General features: G+C 41.0%; 1 protein-coding gene across 1 annotated transcript in view; it reads right to left on the bottom strand.

Annotated features, from left to right (window-relative positions):
- The window catches only part of med13a (mediator complex subunit 13a), an 80,727-nt gene extending 71,547 nt beyond the window's left edge, over positions 1–9,180 (bottom strand). Inside the window, exon 1 of the mRNA XM_032533303.1 lies at positions 8,554–9,180. Within this exon, the coding sequence (XP_032389194.1) occupies positions 8,554–8,619 (66 nt within the window). The 5' untranslated portion in view covers positions 8,620–9,180. The remainder of the gene's footprint in view (positions 1–8,553) is intronic.
- Between the last annotated feature and the right edge of the window lie 10,687 nt (positions 9,181–19,867).

Below are 19,867 nucleotides of genomic sequence, written 5' to 3'. Positions count from 1 at the left end.
CACACACACACACAAACAAAAAACACACACAATGCCTAAGGCGTACATCCCCCTTTCCGCTAGCAATCTTGTGGCAACTGTGCAAACATGGACTGTTCATTTTCATGCTGTTTAGCCCTATTCCGTTCAGGCTGAGTTGGCAAGCTGTCCCTCTGTATATTCAACCAATTAATCCATCACAATTCAGGGGATATCTTAACTCAAGTGCAGAGGCGCTGAGCCTGAACAAGTGATTACCCGTGGTTGTGGCAAAGCAGTGGTCTTTCGCCTGGCTATGGATAAGCTGGGAGATTTGTGGTGTTAGTTTTGATGGTGGTGGGGGTAGGTTGGGCACCGTCAAATCAGAACATTGTGTGGCATCAGCTGGAGCAGAGCTGAATCCCAACAAGTTAGTAAGCAATAAGACAAAGTGAGCACACAAACTGGTGCACAAATCATTAATAAACCTGAGGTTAAAAATAGTTTTGACTAAAATAATTTATGACTCCTGTCCACGTCCAAGTTTTACACCACAGCAGCATACAGGCAAGCTTGTTATTCCACAAAGCATACACTGTATGCACCATCAATAATTAGAAAACATGTGTTAAATTTGTTCTCCGCCACTAACTCGAGGGGAAAAGTGGCTAGCAAGCATACGCAAGCCAAAGATGTCATCTAACTTTAACACAGCAGTGGTGGGGATGCATGATCAAAACATAGTGATCTATGATTAACAATCTGGCTCCTGAGGAATTCAAAAGCTGCTACACATGCTAAGTTTAAGTCCCAAGGTACAAACATCAGAGCTAGGTCTGTGTGTAACGACAGAGCTGCAGGGGTTAGGCTGTTCCTTCCTGCTGGGGTGTGAGAAGCACTACATTACACCTGCATCTTGCTAGGAAACTGTGCACACAATGCAAAAGGATGGCAAGGACAACGGTTGATTGTGAAAATAGATCATAAGCAGTCCAGATAGGCAATTAGGAAGTGAACACCCATGTTATCTTACTGACCATGGCCAGTCCCCTGTGGTATGTTGTGCTTCACTCTGCTGGTGACAGGGCACTGATACCTTTCTTTGAGTTACATAACTCTTATTCAAATAAGTGTTCGCTAACTCTTTTATAACTCTCTTTTATAGCCCATTCCACACATGGTGGTAATAATACATTTTCCTAATAATACTATCCAAATGTGCTTGCTTTGCCATTAAAATATTACTTCATGTTTTAAAGTTAGCTCTCGAGCCTTATAAGACGACCTAATTGTAACCAAGGACCACTTAATAGAAAGGAGATGTACATTGCTCTTACAGGCCAGACCTAATGCAGTAGTACACCAAAGTGGATACAGTTACAGTTTACAATTCCTTATAACATTTTGTTATTGCCTAGGTAGATTGCATTGTCTTGTATTTGCATTAATATTACGCCACGTTAAAAACCCTTTCTGAAAAGCCTTTCAGTCTAAGCATTTACTACCGTATCTTCTTTCATGAAAACCTTAAAATTTACAAGAACAAAAGATTATAGGGCAATGCAAACTGCTTTCTATTCAATTGCCAACCAAATAAAATTTGAGAACAGCAATTGAGCAGTTACATTCTGTTTTATTAGACCATTAATTGATAAGTCGTTCCAATGAAAATTAACTGACAACTAACTGCAAGTTATTTAAAAAGTAACAATACAAAAAAACATTTGATATTTACACTTTCTCTGCTGACAAACCGCTTTAATTGGTGTCATAAGGCAATCTTTGAATTCAAGCAAACAAGCAACTCTATGCACATGGGGTCAAGAGAAGGTAAAATGTTTAATTAACACTCAGCCTGGTATCAGGTGACTTTTAAAAAGGCATGCAGAGAAAACCCTGACATGCTTCTTGTTATTGAACACGGTTACTGTGGTACAACTGTACACGCTGGGCTACTTGAACCAACTGACCACATCCTATGGGCACAGAAACTTTGATGTGGTTCAATTCTGAGATTTAGCAACTGTAGTAGCAGTCACAGCTAAAATTGTGATAAAAGCTGCTGCTGCGCTGGTAATGTATGAATGAAATTCAACAGCCTACAAGAGCAGAAGGCTAGACTCTACATCTTACATTGCAGTTCTATTCATCACCTTTTTGGGACTGTTTCTGTCACCATCAGGATGTTTGCATCTATGCTGCAGTTTCTCTGCCAAGTGGGCAACTGAATACATTAGGAATCTTTCCTTGAGAATATGTGGCACGAAAAAAACCTTCACTAAAGCAACCGTGCAGGAAAATTTATAACTAAATGCTGTGTGTTACTGTCAACAAGCAATTATCCTCGGCAATAAACAACTTATTAAAGGATTGTGTTAGCTCAAGTCTCTATATGCAATCTCCACTCTCAATATCTAACATTATCATTAACAAATGCTACATTATTAAACTGTCACAGCCACATCAAATCTTTATAATCATTACTCTGTAATAAATGATCACTGCAGCTGCGTCTCACAGTTATTTTAAGATAACAAGAACAAGACATGACAACACTATCATAGTTTACAATAGAACGGATCCTTATCCAAAACATGAAAATAATATGACATCTATTGAATACTGAAAACCACTAAGTGTTTTTTTTTTATTTAACCTTTATTTAACCAGTTAGGCTGTTGAGAACAGGTTCTCATTTGCAACGGCGACCTGGCCAAGAAAATCAGAAGCGTGCAGGACCACGTACAGTTTCACATTCAATACAATACAGGAGTAAGAAATACAAAAGGCTACATAAAGTGCAGATTACGTAGGCATTACAAAACAAGGTGATGTGTAAGCAAGATGAAGGTTATGTGAAAGTGATATGGTAATAACACAGTATACATGAATAGGCAGTCTATAACATTGCTGAGATGTAGTGAGGAGCCAAACAAAACTAAACATGAACAGTTAGTCCGAATTATGATCTAGTTACTGAAATTGAGTCAGTCATGCAATATGTATGAATAGGTAGTCTGTGTAAATGCTGAAATGTAGTAAAGAGACGCTATACAGTAAGTGCAAATTGTGGTCTAGTTAATGATATAGGTCAGTAATAACACAGTTAACCGGAATAGACAGTCTATGTAGATGCTGAATATGGGGTAATGTCAATATACAGTTAGTGCTTATAGTGGACTAGGGAGTGATGAAGATCAGAAATAACATGATATGCATGAGTAGATGATAATGCTGAGATGCATCAAAGAGTCAATATAAAGTTGGTGCTATTGTGACAACTATAAAAAGCACTGTTTTACCAAAAGTTGGCAATTGCAAGTACATTTTTCCTTATGCAGTATGATTTCACTGAAGAATAGAAGTAGTTGTTTGTCTGTTACGGATGCAATGATGTTGACCCACTGCAGTGTGGAGTTGAAAAGGGTTCACTGACATACCAGTCTTTTCTCTTCTGCATTGCATGGATGCTAGAAGGCCAATAAGTTTGACCTTGAATCCTCCCACTTCTAGTGAGATACTGAGCTTAATACTGCAGTATGTGGATGTGGTGAGAAACTGAAACTCTATTAAGTTTTGAAATGACTACACAGACTTTTGATCAGCTGTTAGTCTCAAATATACAGTTTGATTACACATTTGAGGGAAGTGAAGTACTAAAGCTGCTCTCCCGCTGGATGTGTTCATTTTAATAACACATCTCAACTTGCTGAACTTAATCTATACAGAAAATCAGGATATCTCTGCGTTCCCACACATGCGCAGTACAGCAGCGGGGCCGGGGAGTTGCTGAACCCCTACAAGGATTGTGGATTGCGGTTCACCGGCTACAGGTGTCTTGCCAAAAACTGATCATCCATCAAAAAGGCATTGCTGTCTACCCTACATGCAAATGATGAAATAGGGGACATGGCTGCCCATTTATGTATTCCTCCTGAGCATGACTTGTAACGTTAATTTGTTTTATTGTTAGATTTATTCGATGCATCTGAGTTCATATGTTGCTAAAATTGCACTTCTTTTACTGTAAGATTAAAGGGAGAAGAGCTTGGATGTTAAACAAGAACTTATTCATTATTTTACCAACTACTGCTAAAAAAACGCAAACCGGGCGACTCTTTTTGCACTTTTGTTTACTGTAAGTTTTTATTTATGTACTCCTTAAAGTGACTTCATTTTGCTGTTGGAGTGATCGTCTGCATCTGGCTGCAGCTTGCACTACACATTCATTTACTTGAAGAGTGCAGTGTTAAACCGGTTTAATAAATAGAGATTTGAACGTTGTTGAAATTTAATTTGTGTGAATTGTTAATGATTGAGCAATGGGAAAATAATCGCTAATTAAAAAATGAATTGTTAGATTAGTCGACTAGTCGAAAAGTAATCACTAGATTAATCATTTTTAAAGTAATTGTTTGGGACAGCCCCATCCAGCGCGTTGTTTGTACAGCCGTTCCCTGCTTCTACCACTAATACTGCCACGATGTGTGACTGCTACACGGAAAGAAGCAGACATGTTCAGCCGAACCCCGACTGACTGAACCTGCAACATGTGTTAGAGGTTGAGTTGAGTAGAAAAACACTTTCGGGAGGTTTTTCTCATGCCATATAAAACCGCCTGTGAACGCATAGCGCAAGTTCTGCTTTCAAATAACTAGTTGAAATAAAAAGGGAGGCATCATATCTCAGCACAATGTACTTTAAGGTGGGGATTTTCAACTCTAATATAATGCTGGATAGTTTAGTGTATGTTTTCCTCTTAAGTATAAGTACACAGTGAGTCAGTAGTATATGCCTACAGTTCCATATTAAGTGCTTTGGAGGCTTTCTAGAAGTTATTTCAGAGTACAATGGTTCTGGAGAAAGCTGCCACGCAATTAGCCCATTCCAAACAGGCATGTTTGGAAAAGGCAATACACTACTTGGGAAAATTAGACAAAAATGTCTGAAGTCACTTTCAATGAAACAGGTCTCTTCTCATGAGACTTTAGGCAGAATTGCTTTTGTTTACACAGGAAATAAGCCAAATATTTGCACTGCTGGTTCCTAGTGGATGTAACTAATGATGAAGACTGAAGATTTTGTCTATGTAACTATGATTCTACAAACAGAATAAAACCAAATGTCCTTGTTAGCACATTAAACGTTTATCTTTGTGTTTGCACATTCAACTGAGCACAGAGATGATTTGTTAAGCTATGTGTAGCACTGCTGGGTGACAACATTCTGGGTTTGAAACAGAAAAACAAAGACTGATCGCAAGCATTGGAAGAAACATCTGCCTTGCAATTACCTCTTGCAACACAATGCTTCTTCTACAACTTCATCCCAATAAAAACCACATTAACTGATATTTAGGTTGAATGTTGTAAAACCTTCAGAGGTCTTTGAAGACACCACATCTTAAACAAGCAATCTCTCTAGTTGTACAGACGGCTATATTATTTAGGAATAAAACATAGCGTTTAACGTGTTTTTATAGGATTAAAAAAAGTCTTAAAAAGTTACAGTGTAGAAACATTTAGTGACATTGCTTGTAGTTTGTACCTCTGTTCTGTTCCCCGAAAATAAACTGTGGATTACAGAGAAAATATTAACTTCTGTCCTTAAATAGTCCCGAAACTGAAGAAGACTGGACACGTCAGTACTCTGCTCCTTAACAATATCCAAGAGGCAGACTGCTCTATCAAGAATAAATGTTCCTTCTGCAGTTGTTCTTCTATCTGTCCTTTCAAAATAAATGAGTGGCAGCATGTGTGCAAAAACAGAGGGTGCCACAGATATCTGTGGATTTCCTTCCAATGTTCATGCTTTGCAGGCTGCGCGCACAAGTGTGCCTCAAACACTTGATGCACTATTAATCTGCAAGTTTGCCACCTGCCTGTGTCTTAGTAAATGTTATTAAAAGTATGTGAGCAACTGCTTGTGGGTCATAAGAAGTTTCATCTTTTCATTTGCCAAAGTAAAAATAAAGAAAATCGCACTGCTGCATTAGAAGGGAGTCTAAAGCCTGGATACGGGAAGGACGTTTTCCTGAGGTGACACATACTTGGGGGGGGTTATGACCCCCTGCTTTTGCCAGCTGCTCACCTTCCTTCTGGCCACTTACGGTTCTGAGTATGAGTAGGGAACACTGTGTTCACACAGCTGTCTTCCTGCCTTTCAAGATATGGGACAAGCAACAGGTGAAGCTGCTCAAATCATGCCGCAGATGCTCCTCTTCTACCAAGTCTCTTTTCCTGTGTGTCACCTCTCTCTCCCTCTCTCTCCCTCTCTCTCTCAGTAAAGTCTCTGTCACAGAGCTAAAATGAAACTAACAAGTGTGTGTTGGCATTTTTGGTTGAAGAGAATGTAAATTTGATAAGTTTCACTTGAGCAACTTTAAACAGAGTTCTTGTTAAGTTAGTGTAGATCCCATCCGACGCTATCCCAGAAAAGAAGATTTTTGCAAAGTGCTGTTTAAAAAAAAAAAAGGGTTAAAACCTACTTTGCTGAAACGCATGGAAGCATAAACTACAAATGTCACCAAAAGCCAGCTACATTGGTGCATATTAATCCAACAACAGGTAAACTGAATGTATACTCACACCCAACTTAATTCCAATATGCCCACTTTAAAAAGCAAAGAAGTATGCAACAAGTAGTACCATACCCCAAAGAAGACTATCCACTGAAAAACTAAGAGGGAAAATAGAACTACAATGTATTCGCATTCTTTCACCATAAAACCACAAAGTGGAGTCTGTTCAGCGAGTGAGTCATAACAGCAGTGGTGTTATGCTTAGTCTCAGTGTGCAGGAAAATGTCAGCCAGACAGGCACAGCACCACAACTACCAGTTTCTACCTCGCCTGTCCACTGTAGCAAACGCTGCCTTCAAGTGCTCTTGTAAACACTGTAATTATGAGTTCAGCACACACAATCGACCCAGCTAAGTAGTATTGAGAGAATGGGGATTTTCTGCAATGAAATGTTACCTTCAGGGGGCGGACAGCTTGAAGCTGTATCAATTTGTGGCAAAAGCAGTGTAGTATTTCATTACGTTGTTATACTACATTCTATGTCAACATATTGATGCATTACAACTCTGCCTCTTCACTTAACTTTTAATTAAAATAATGCATTGTATATTAATGAACTAATCTAGATCGATCCACTTTGTGGTCTTTAACTTCTGGCTCTGCACCACAAAGTGGTTCTGTATCATTTCATCTATAACAAAACTTGGGCTTACATTATAGCATTAGACAAAACACATCTCCAACTTCCAACTGTGGAGGCAAGATGTTCAGAGGAGCTCATGGAGGAAGCATTACATTCTGCCCCTAACCTACAAGTCAATGTGTGTTAAGCCTGCTGACAAGCCAATTAACTGCAACAACAAACACATTCAGACCATGTTCTTGATTATCCAGTCAGAAGAGGAACTGTACACACAAGCAAACCCTTGCCATACGCTGTAGAGGTGAAGACCGGGGATGACACAGGGGATGCTTACTGCACTATTTATCTCACAATGGATTTAAAGAATACCTGTAAACACCAAGTGAGTAGGAGCACAATCACAACTATTTAGGGTGTGGGTGCCAACTGGCCAAAACTGACAACATGATATGATGAATCGGGGATAGGGGAAAAAAAATTATATGCTTCCCAATTCATAGTGTAGTTTGGATATATAGTTCCTTAGATGTTTGTAATGCCCAGGGATGCATGCCAGAGATTATATAATCAGCCTGGGGCCTGTGTCCTAGTTGGTGTGAATACTAGAAAACGAAGTCAAGGAGATTAAGTCACTGACGAGCAAGATGATGGCTCATTACATAAGAAACTAACGTTTGCAAACAAATACTGTTACCAGAAACAATCGTATTACATGCTTATTGCAGGAAAAAAAGAGCTTTCTAGGCAAGGCATAAAAGGGGCGTGTTTTTATGGAAAAGGTGTGCGAGTTGGGCATTGACATGTGTCCCTCCAGGAGTTGTCAGTGTTATGCAAGAACACAGGATTTCACGGAAAAATGCTCAGCGGTCTGCCAGTCTCTGCGAGAGAACTGAAGTGCATGTGGGTCAGCACTTGATAAAAACACAGTGGAAAGGGAATGCCAGCGAGATAGCAAGTTAATAAGAAACCAGGTGTTGAGGCGAAAGGGAGAAAGTGCCACAACAACTAACTCACTGGGAAACAGTCGTGTTTTGGGCAGTAAAACGCACACCACTTATTTCCGTGCTAGTAGTTAAGCGCTATGTTGCTGTGTCTATCCTGAGAACTGTAGTAAATTAAGCTTAACAAGAAGCGAGTGGCGTTAACCTTGAATGTTTGGTTTGTAAATAGTAATATGGATATGTAACGTTAGCACGAAGAAGATTCTAATAGACAGGCCGTTACAACTAGGTTAAGTGTCAAAGAGTTAAAACAAGGGAACACGGCAGCACGAGCGAACTGGGATGCCTTGTTGCCATGAAATGATGTCAGCTCGATAGGGCCGTAAGCCTAGCTAAGCTCCTATCAACTGATGCCTGTGTGGCTAACGTTAGCTTAGCCCCTGTTCAGCTAGTTAAAAATGGCTGCTTTCCTTTAGTTTTAAATCTCTTACCAGACAGAATAGATTGGAATGGCAATCCTCCAAGCTGGCCCCGTTTGGTACATAACAAGAACTCATCCTTCTTCACTGCGAAATCCAGCACTCCATCATTTCACTTCGCGGGAATTAGAGAACGATTCGCGAATATGTGTTTTCAAAGATGTGCAGGCTTAATCAACGAGAAATATTTGTTGTAACATTTGGCTGGAGGAGAGTTAATTCAACAACCTTCCGACTGCAGTTCCTCCACCGGAGCTAAAAGCGGATAAAAGAGACCGTGTTGGCTTTATGTCGACATCTCAGAAACACACAGTAAAAACTAATTAACGGAAGCGAAAAATGTTCATAAAACAAAAAGAAAAGGAGAGCAAAGAAGCAACTCTCCCCCTCCCCCTTAGCCCTAAAACGGTCTCTGCTTAAAAAAATAAAGACGTCCTGCCTTACTCCTCCATCGCAAAAATGAGTCTAAAAACGAAATACATCCCGTAAAAACCTCTCGAAAGATGGCATCGGCCTATATTTTAACGATTATTTCGGTCATAATTTCAGCCTCGGTTCCTGTTGGTTTCCATTTGAATTCATGGATTCCTTTCTTTAATGGCGGCCACAGGGACAACTCTGCCTTCCACAGCCTATTGGCTCGTTCGTGGTCAAAGCGTTGTCAAGCCAACCGAAGACAGACAGACACACATCAGAAAGTAGACAACATATCCGGCAAAGTAAAAGAGAAGACTTATTGAGTTAATATTATGACTAGTGCCGTGAACACTGCTTCAGGAAAACCTAAAGTTGTTAATAATGTATATCGGTGCTGAATAATGTATTTAATTTCCTTTAGGCAGGCTATGCTGCAGCATGCAACACACGGTGCGCGTTTTATTTTGACAGTCGTGACTAAGTGTTCCGGTTTGGGTCTGGCTGACTTGACACTGTCGTGGTCATGAGGGCTGTAATAACACAAGAGTGATGGGTATTGCCGCCAGGCCAGCGCAAGTGGCGCTACTGAGCAACAGATTTTGTTACCAATGATCAAACCATCCAAAGTTGCTCACTTACACAGTGCACCACCTAGCGCATGTCATGCTGCACTGGCAGTTGAAATGTGCAACCAAGATGCAGCGATGCGCCCTTTGTTTTGATTTATATCAATCAAATATATTCATTTGACCTCAATTTCCCAGTGTGGCTTGAGTGAGAAAGAAAGCAGTAAAACCAAACATGTATGAGGTGCAGAACTACAGGAATACAATGCGTTTTATTGAAGAAAATGTAAGAAGCCCGTAAATCAAACAAAAATGAACAAAATTTATTTTTGGACTGTTAACAGACAATGTTGTATCAGTTTGCTTCAAAGTCTTACAATTTAAATGTCAATATGGGTAAAATATAAATAAAATAAAAGATCAAGGTTATGAATTATACAAATACACAGTGAGAACAAATGTCAAAATGTCTCTATGATGGCCACAACATGCAACAGTTTAATATTAACAAACCTAACAGACAAACCAATTTTATTATTGCCAAAACAAAGCTCTAACAGCTTTTTACTGACTTTGACACAATATCAGTTAGTTTGACACACACATTTATCCCCCTGTTGTATATTGTTTTTCATGAGCAAAAATAGAACCAGTGCATTTCAGAGTACCATCACAGTAATTTTTTAAGGTAACAAATCAACTACATTTTTATTTATTGTAACTGATTTGCACAAAAGAAATCAATCAATCAATCAATCGAACTTGGCCGCCTTTCATCCAGTTGACAAGTTTCCAAACTATATTTTTGTTAGTTATCCTTTCCATATTGATGTTTCTTGCCACTGCCTTGGAGCAGCCACCATACAACCAGCATGTTGCTCAAGGACACGTTAGCAAGATGGATGGTTGGCTGAATAATTTGTCACTAAAGCAGACAGTAGTATTTCACTTCAATATTTTGCTCAAGAAGGAGCTCAGTTATACATATAATCTTTCCAAAACATTACACAGTTGAGAGCTCCACCTCTGATCTCATCCAAGCAGCATCCATCTGGTTTTAGACCAAACCAAAATCCCTTCAATTACATCTGCAAACTGTAAGAGGAATAAACCAAATAAAAGCAGTTTTTCAACATTTAGCTTGAGGCTAACTGATATTAGAGGGCCTCTGTGTTCAGTTGAATTTGCATTACAAATGGGTATATAAGTATATAAGTGGGCATGCAAATAATAGTTATAATCAGTTCTATTGGACCAGACATTAAGTTCATCTCAACAATGAGAACAATTCTAATTCCATCAATAGCATAAAATTACGAAATAAACAACATAGTTTAACAAATTCCTCCATCATGATCTCGCTTATATTTATTTTGGTTTCAAATATTCTTTTTTGCATGATCAATTATTCAAGCAACCCAGGAATTAAAACAGAATTTAGCAAACAGAACTCTCCTTCCATTTTTACCCCGGGGCACACTCTTATCCAGAATATTACTTCCTCTAATTCCAACGGCCAGTGCTGTAGGATTAATGAGTTTTTAGCGAGCTCTAGTCTCATCACTGTGCAATGCCTCCTAATTATAATACAATGTAAGCTGTCTTTAGTCATGGTAGTTTCTTTTTAGAAATGAATGGCAACTGGTTGGCCAGCTAGCCCATAATTTATTCTGTTAACTGGGATTCACTAATAAATAATAATCTCCTTTTTAATGCAACTTTTATTTAGTAATTTCCTTTAGTAATACCCCTGCTTTAGCCATGTAATCCCAGTGTTATAAAGTATCTCTGTTAATCTAAACTTTTATTCTTATTGAGTCCCTGCCATTTTTAAACGAGGTAAACATATGACTGTGTGCCCATAAATCCAAGCTCTACAACAATCTGTGACAGTTCCTTCCTTCTGTGTCAGAATTATACAACAATAGTGAAATGACCTTTAAGCCTCATCACAGGTTCATAAACACCACTGTCCACACTGCTGCAAAGCCAAAGAAGCATATGTCCTCCCATGAAGAATCAGGAAATATTCCAGATCAAAATGATATTATCTGGCATAGATAGGCTAATTGTGCGAGCTCTTTAAACTAATTGCCAATACAATGTATAACAGGAGTTGTGTGCTTGTATTGTGCAGTCTCCAAGGCCATGTGACATAAGCGTTGTGTCTTTCATCTCATCCCAAACGGTCGAGCAGGTTTCTCAACCTTAAATCTTCCCACAGGAATAAATGATAATCTCATATTGAGGGCTTTCCACGCTTCATCACCACTCTCCTTGTTACAAAAAACTAATAATTGTGGCATGATACCATCAGTGTAAGATTGTTTAACAGAAAAACATCTATTAGCTTAGCCGATGAGCACAGTTGTCATAGCAGGTTAACTAATGATGATAGCAGATTGCTATCATGTCTGTTGATGGTTTTCTCCACTTATCTCCAGCTCCTTCTTATCTAGGTCCCACAGAGACATTCTGTCATGTATATGTACATCCCAGCAGCACTCAAGAATATTGGGAAAATGAAAGTGTAAAGATAGTTTGGAGTTGGCCAACTGATCTTTTGACATTTGATTTGACATGCTCTGCGGTCCCTGCCATTCTGTTATGTGGGAGCATTTGCCAGAAGGCCCTGCCCCACTGTTGTGTGACTAAATCCTGAATGGGAAAGGGAATAATAAATCTGAGATTCAGCCAGAAAGAGAACACGTGCCGACTGTAACGAGTGCCTGTGGTCTGATAAGACAGAAGAGCATTCAAATTTAGAGTCAGTGTTCATTTAACATGCTTAAATAGCCGAGTGTGAAACACCCAAGGTAAGAATACAGTTTGAAGTAATGTGAGGCTTCATTCTCTCATGCTCGTGTCAATTGTGTGTGTGTGTGCGTGTGCATAAGTTGTGTATGTCCATGACCTTATACACAAGGCAAGAAACAGGACGAATAGCGCTGCTACTGAAAGATCACAAGAACCATGTGACATATTTGAAAAGCTTTCTGTAAATCAATAAAATTGAACACCCCAACAGGAAAGGTTTTTCTCTTCACTGGCAGACAGAGCTGAGGCATCCAGCAGTTAAGAGCACGACTCCGAGGTCCAGAGTTCAACAGAGTTAACTTGTGTTTACAGAGGCTAAGTGGTAATATCCCATTCTTGCCCTCTGCAGAGGAGGAATAGTTATGAAGAGGGTCAACAAGCGTGGCATGTTCAAATAAAGTAGCCCTCCTCCCAGCCCCCATGTTAATGACCACAGAGATATGTGCTCTTTGCTTTCCCCTCTGTCCTGCCCTCTGTCTTTCTCTCACACACACACACAAACATATATACACACACTTCCCATTTAGCTGTTTTTCGAAGCACACACAAACCTTGTCTAAAGGATTGAGGAGAGCTTTTGAAAATAATGAGAACGAGCACTTGTTCCATTTATTTACTCACATAATGGCACTTGGCCCTGACTGCTAAGTTATTAAAATGTGGAATAAAAACATCTTGAGAGCCAAGGTTGTGGTTAAATTACAGTGATATAATGTTTTGTGAGCCACAAGGCTGATTTGAAATATAAAAAATAAATGTGTGCGATTTAACTACCTACTCTATTTGGTTCATATTCCCTAGATGACAGTTAACCCTTTAGTAACCAGTAATAAATATAATAGAAGTAAAAAAACAAAACAATATAGACCTTTTCTTCTTCTGTGAAATAGGCACAGTGTCTTTTTAAATTCATTCTGGAAATCCCCTTTGAAAGGAGGAAAGCGAAAAGTAAAGCTTGAAAATAAAAGCAGCGGTTTGAGAGCGTACTGATGAAGTTGGATCTGTGAAAGAGTAGAGCTAACCTTACTTGTACTGCAACATAAAACATAACGATGCAGCAGGCCGGTAAGCCTGGCAATGAAAATAAAACTTGACCCGTGAACTGAGGAAAACGCACAGCATTTAATTGGCTCTGGTTTGGCTCAAGTTCAGACATTTTTGAAATTGTATTCTTTACAAGTTTACTGTCACCAGGAATACATATATGAGCCCTACAAAATAAACTTTGCTCCGTTTGCATGGCGTAAACATCTACAGTAAAGGTAGGACATCCCATCTAGAGGTCTAATTATCATTAAATGAATGAAATGGAATATCTGGCATTGATGGCTGCTGGTGTAAGCTACAGGCACCAGTGGCTGTTACTGGGGGCGGCTAATTGGCAGGTGCTAGGTGTGCCGATAAAACGGTTTTATGATGTTATAAGGTTAGGCAGCGGAGTGAGAAACATGTTTTTAACAGGCAGAAAATGCAGTGGGTCAAGTTCTGCTTTACTCTAACATCATACCCCATTCTGCTGCCACTGTAAAAAGAGTTAACACCACCTTAGCTTGAATGGGAACCTCCCAGCCCCTCCCACACAGAGAAACAAGCCCAGATTTGGCAAATTGAGAGTTCTTGGTATGACAAAGTGGGAGCAGCCCTCGTTATTAGCTTGAGAGGTCTGCAGAGTGCTGAGGATGCAGAGGGGCTGGCTCTGTGCCCTCAGCCTCCATCTGAGCAGCCGGTGGGAGTGTGAAAAGGCTCGCTGAGTGAGGGGTCCTGCAAAGCAGATTGTGAACTAGAAGCGCTCTGACCATAAAAAAGCCAAGTCCGGCTATTCTTGGTAGTTGTGCAGGTCAACAGCGCATTATAACATGAACAAATAGGGGCTGTTTGCTTGTTTAACTGACTTCACAAGGAATAGATACACTTCAGTTCTTTGTCAGCTGACACCTGCTCAAACCCAACTCTCCAGCCTGCTTTGTAACAGGACCACTGTGCTACAACACAAGTCTCTTCAGAACGGCGTCAAACAGTGTTATTCAGAGGCAACTAGGCAGAGAGCTGCTCTTTGTTGAGTCACTTCTGTAGTTAAATAGTGTGACGTGCTTGTCAGCTCAGTTGTTGCAACAATTCCTCGCTTCTCTATCTGGGGTGAGGTCTGGCTGAGGTTAGCGCCATGTTCCCTCCCTTGATGGAGCTGAGGGTTAGCTGATCGGGTGCTGCCCCTGTGCACACAGGAACATTCCAGGCGTGTAAATAAAGCCATAGCTGTGCCTTTGTTGCAGTGCTGACTAGACAAGAGCCTTTCTGCAGGGCTGCTGCCTTTAAAGAGACGAAGTCGTGCATCCCCGCTGGTAAATGATCTGACACACTTTTTCCCGCTGCAGTCTTTTCACAAGCCCTTGTTGTTAGGCTGTCGTTACTCTCCCTCTCCCTTCCCTTCCCGCCTTCTTGGTTACTTCTCTCCCTCCCCTCACTCCTTTCTTTCATACACTTTCACACACATTGCAAGCAGATGGAGGGAAAGGTGTCTATATCGAGTATATTTTCCCCCTTCTAAAGCGGCCTCCCACCCTGCAGAACCAGCATGGGATTAATAAATTCAATATGAATTGAAAGCTAATGAAATGTGCACCCCCACCTCTCCCTCTAGACTGCCAGCCTCTGGGAGCTGAGACAGAGCTCCTTGAGACCAGGCAGAGAGAGGGAGACAATGAGATCATTGTCACAATTACACCATCAAAAGCAGCAGTCAGCAAAACCATAAAACTGGCCCGCTGTCAGGAGGCTGACCTGGGTGACTGGTTACAACATGCCCTGCATTCCTCTGTGACACAGTGCTTTGTCGTTTTCCTCACAGTGACACTGAAGGAGCAGGCCACATCCAAGGAAGCAGCATTCACACTGACTGTGGTGAAGGGTGGTGTAATTACTCAGGTTTACAGCGTCTGCTTCTATGTGGTGTTATTTTTCCAGGACGTGATGAATATTTGTCATGATAGTTTTTATGGAAAAGAAGCTAAAGTACACTTAAATGTAAACATGCAGCCGGCTACAGGCAGTCTCATGCAGAATGTACCTATATGCGGGGCCATCGTGAATCCTTACTCTTGGATTACAGCAGCTTGTGCCATAAAAAAGGACACAGCAGCCACAGGAAATACAGCCAAGTTTGCAGACACTGCAGTTTTCCCACCATCCATATGGACTGCTGCAATTAGATCACAAACAGAAGCAGAGAGAGAAAGAGACAAGCAGACAGACGGGGGGGGGGGCAGTGAGACAGAGAGCAATGTGTGTGTTAAAGTTCAACTCCAGGGCAAGCTGAGTGGTATGGGGAAGGGTGACCCAGGGGCTGCTGATGGAGTGGAGGCCCTTGTGCAACAGGACCAGCCAGTCTTGGCCCCTAATTGTTTCATTGGAGGCTGTGTGTGGGATGGAGGAGGCCCCAGAGCCCATGTGCTCGCCTCTCCTCCTCGGCTGATTGGTTTAGAGGCCTGTTTACCCAGTAGGCCTCCAGTTATCATGACAGGATTTGATTGCCCCATCAGCAACACATCAGAACCCCCGCCCCCTCCCAATCTCGCCCCTCAGCTTCCTGTGTTGAGCTCATTACATTAGTTGATCATGCTGGGGGAAAAATGCAACACTTGCAGAAATATCTAAATTAAAGTAGCACTGTGATTGTTGGATATTGCCCAGCTTCAGTGGTCAAAGCGCTAGAACGACCCAAAACACTTCCATTAAGAGAAATGTGCTGCAAATACAGAAACAACGCCAAGTTACAAACACACAAACCCCAAAGTACATGCAACAGAGAAACGCTGCCAATACAGTCAACACAACAGAGATCTCCACGCTCATAGGAGGAGCACTAAGTGGAACAGCGAGAGAAAGAGAGGGAGAGAAAGAGAGAGAGAGAGAGAGAGAGAGAGAGAGAGAGAGAGACCAAACGAATGTTTGTTTTTGAAGTTGGAAGAAAAATAAAGTAAGGGACGTTCACACCAGAAACAATATAGAAGCAAAGTCCCTCCCCTTGCGGGGGACCACCCAGGGTCCTTATTTCAGACAAAATGTAAAAACGGTATTGAACGGAAAAAGACCTATTTGATCCCGTTTGAATTAAGCCATGAATTACACATTTGTTTGAAAATAAAAGATCATTCAAGAAAGTCGGTATGTCGTAAAACTTTAAGTACAACTAAAAAACTTAATTAGAAATACTACTCACCCTAAAGTCGCGTGAGTGATCTGGCAGCCCACCCGGTCGCCCTGATCCTTGGCTCTCTGGAGTTCTGTACTGTGTGGTGTCCACAACACAGAAGTCTGCCAGTAGACCAGAACCTTAGTTTTAGGATTATGTAATGTACCCAAGTGCATGAATATGTAGGATATTATTAGTGACATTCCCGTAGTCACTGCTGCTGTGGTAGTGTGTTATGCATGTGCTTGGCACCACTAATCGTTCGTGAGTGTGGATGCTCAGATTGTTGCTGTTTTAGTTATTGTTTTTGGCGTGGCTGGCCCTGTATGGTCAGCCGATGGAGAGGATGTCCAAATTAAAGTGGGGCTCCCTTAGGGAGGTGTTCCAGGCACGTCCAGCTGGGAGGAGGCCTCGGGGAAGACCCAGGACTAGGTGGAGGGATTATATCTCCAACCTGGCCTGGGAACGCCTCGGGATCCCCCAGTCGGAGCTGGTTGATGTGGCTCGGGAAAGGGAAGTTTGGGGTCCCCTGCTGGAGCTGCTCCCCCGGGACCTGATACCGGATAAGCAGACAAAGATGGATGGATGGATGGATGGATGGATGGATGGATGGATGGATGGATGGATGGATGGGTGAGCTAAAAGTCAAACCCCAGTAAAGCAGTGGGCTAACAGTAGCAGGAGAAACACCCCTGGAGTCAAGAAGAGAGAAACTCACACTTCAAGATTTTAACCATTTAAAAAACAAACTAAAATTATTTTAGTTTTCATCTTTTCATTTAGGTGGAGAATGACTTTAAGAATCTCTACAGCCGACTGTAACATTCATAAAAAATACATCCACCCATCTCTGCTTCTTCAGGGATCCAGCAGAGCACACTCGCAATCATTTTACGGGATGACGGTCAATATTCACGAGCAGGGTTTATTTGAACATACTACTTACTGGTCAATAAGTTTACCAAGTGCAGCAGCCAAGGCCTCTGTAAACAATCTCCTCCCAACAGAGAACACTGGCAGATCCAGAATCCTCCTCCACTCGGTGATCAATAGATGCAGTACACTAAGTCTGTTCTGGATGTGAAGAACAGCATAGTAATAACTTCTCATTATCAACACTGAATAGAACTGACAGTCTGGCGAGGACTATAGTGTACATTTCTATTAATGCGTGCAATAATACAGTGTACATGTCATTACTTGCTCAGTGCGAGCCAAGCATGTCGTTTGATATGGGTTATGAGCTGCCAAGAAAACATGCGTGTGTACTGCCAGCAGACTAGTTTGTTCAGCGTGTCCGCAGCCACGCAAGCATCCGTTTACATGCAAATGTATGTGTGTGCGTGCATGTGTGTGTTTTGAGTCATTATTCTAACTGCAATATGCCATAAATACTCTCAGCATAACACACTCGCATCGCAATGTGAACACTTGCTCAGCTCTCATGCATTATGCATGTGTGCATCTGTGTCTTACATTTACTGTGTGGAGTGTGTTGTTCCGAGGGGCAATATGCTCTGCATACTGTAATGTGTAATCAGCTTGCACCATTTTCTGCAATGAGTGAAACTCAGTTCATGGAGGTATTGTCTCACATCACTATTTTAACAATATTATTGTCCAGTATCTGGGGGGAAAAGGCAAGTTAATTTTAAGGAAGTTTTTCCTCGCCACTGTCGCACTGTTGCTTGCTCTGGAGGAAACTATTAGGAAACTATTAGAACTGTTGGGTCCTTGTAAATTCTGGAGTGTGGTCTATCTGTAAAGTGTCTTGAGATAACTCTTGTTATGAATTGATACTATAAATAAAATTGAATTGAATTGAATTAATAATTCATGCTTTTAGAAAGTGTCATCTTTGATCATGTGAACTTTAAATTAATGTAGGAAAAAAGCAGAGCAGTGACATTACAGTGTGTTTACAGCAGCAATATTCTCTGTTTTTTAAAGCTTCTGTCAGCCGGCTCTCCAGACGACTGTAGATGGAATAGAAATGTTTAACTCATCATGCTGTCAGTTTATCTGCAGCTTGTGGCAGCTGTGAAGAAGCTTGTATACACACTGTAAATGATATCATTTTGTGTCAAATGTTTTTTTAATGTACTCTGTGAACAACTGCTAGAGACCGTTTTAGCTGAGGGTATTTGGTTTGCACATCAGATATGCCCTTACATGTTCGAGTGCTTTCATGATGTCACTTACAAAGTTTGGGAAGGGCATAATCGGCTGAGTTCACTTTATCATCATCATCATCACCACAGCTTTGAACCACTGCCACTGGAACTCAAAGCTGCTTAGTCAGTTCTCTAGTGCAGATATTACTCCCCTACAACAGGTAGCGCAGACAACAACAGTATATTTACTGGAGCCATGCTGTAATAGATGACAGATGATAAGACTTAGCTGTAATCTCTTTGTGTTCTTATTGATTAGAGATAAACCTCTGCCTGCTAGTCTCTGCCACAGAGGCTCTGGGCTGCTGTGGTTTTGAAGACATTAAAACCTTTTATTGTACTCCTGGCCCCTCCACCCCCTGCCCACACACATACAGTGCACACAGCGTTCACTCTGGCCTTTTCTCTGACTCATTCTTTCTCCGATTTATTAGGTGTTCAAAATAAGAATTAAGTCAAGATAACTTCAACCATTATATGAATATATAAATGTTTGCATTAAAAAAAGACCTATATTACAAGGCTAATATAAATTATAACATTAGCTAAACCGAAAGAAAAAGTATATTTAAATATTTTGTTTAGAAATATGCAGTACATATGTACAGTACATAGAGACATACACTGATATGGTAGGTGGCTACATGATTACTTACATCCTGTCTGGGATCATTAGGCCTTTGTACAAGGTTGAATGGTTAGACTCAGAACTACTGAGCCAGAGTTTTCACCATTTAAAGGTATCATGTTGCTGTAGTGCCACGTGTAGGTGAAATGCCATCCAACTTGGTAGGATTGCTCAGAGATGATGTACAATCTACACATGCTATCCAAATGTAATTGCACAATGTGCAGATGACAAGAGCAAACATGCAAAACATGCCCCACCTACAAGCATGTGAAAAAATAATGAAATGAATGGGCTCCTCAAAATATGTTATGTATCACATTTGGTAAAGATTGGAAGAAACCAACAAAAAAGGCCATTTTAGGCACTAAACAGTTGGGGTTTGCTGAACTTGTGGGCTCAGGTCAACAGGGACGATGAAGCAGCTCCCAGAGAGCCTGTGAATGCAATTTCAATGTTTCTCCAACCATTAGCCACAGCAGGGGGTCATGCAGACTGGATGGCCACTACCTGTGTTCATCAGGGTGCGCTCCAG

Source organism: Etheostoma spectabile, chromosome 13, assembly GCF_008692095.1.
Source record: "Etheostoma spectabile isolate EspeVRDwgs_2016 chromosome 13, UIUC_Espe_1.0, whole genome shotgun sequence".
Classification (NCBI taxonomy): Eukaryota; Metazoa; Chordata; class Actinopteri; order Perciformes; family Percidae; genus Etheostoma; species Etheostoma spectabile.
The sequence above is the reverse complement of the archived record's forward strand: the minus strand, read 5'-3'. Positions and strand labels throughout refer to the sequence as shown.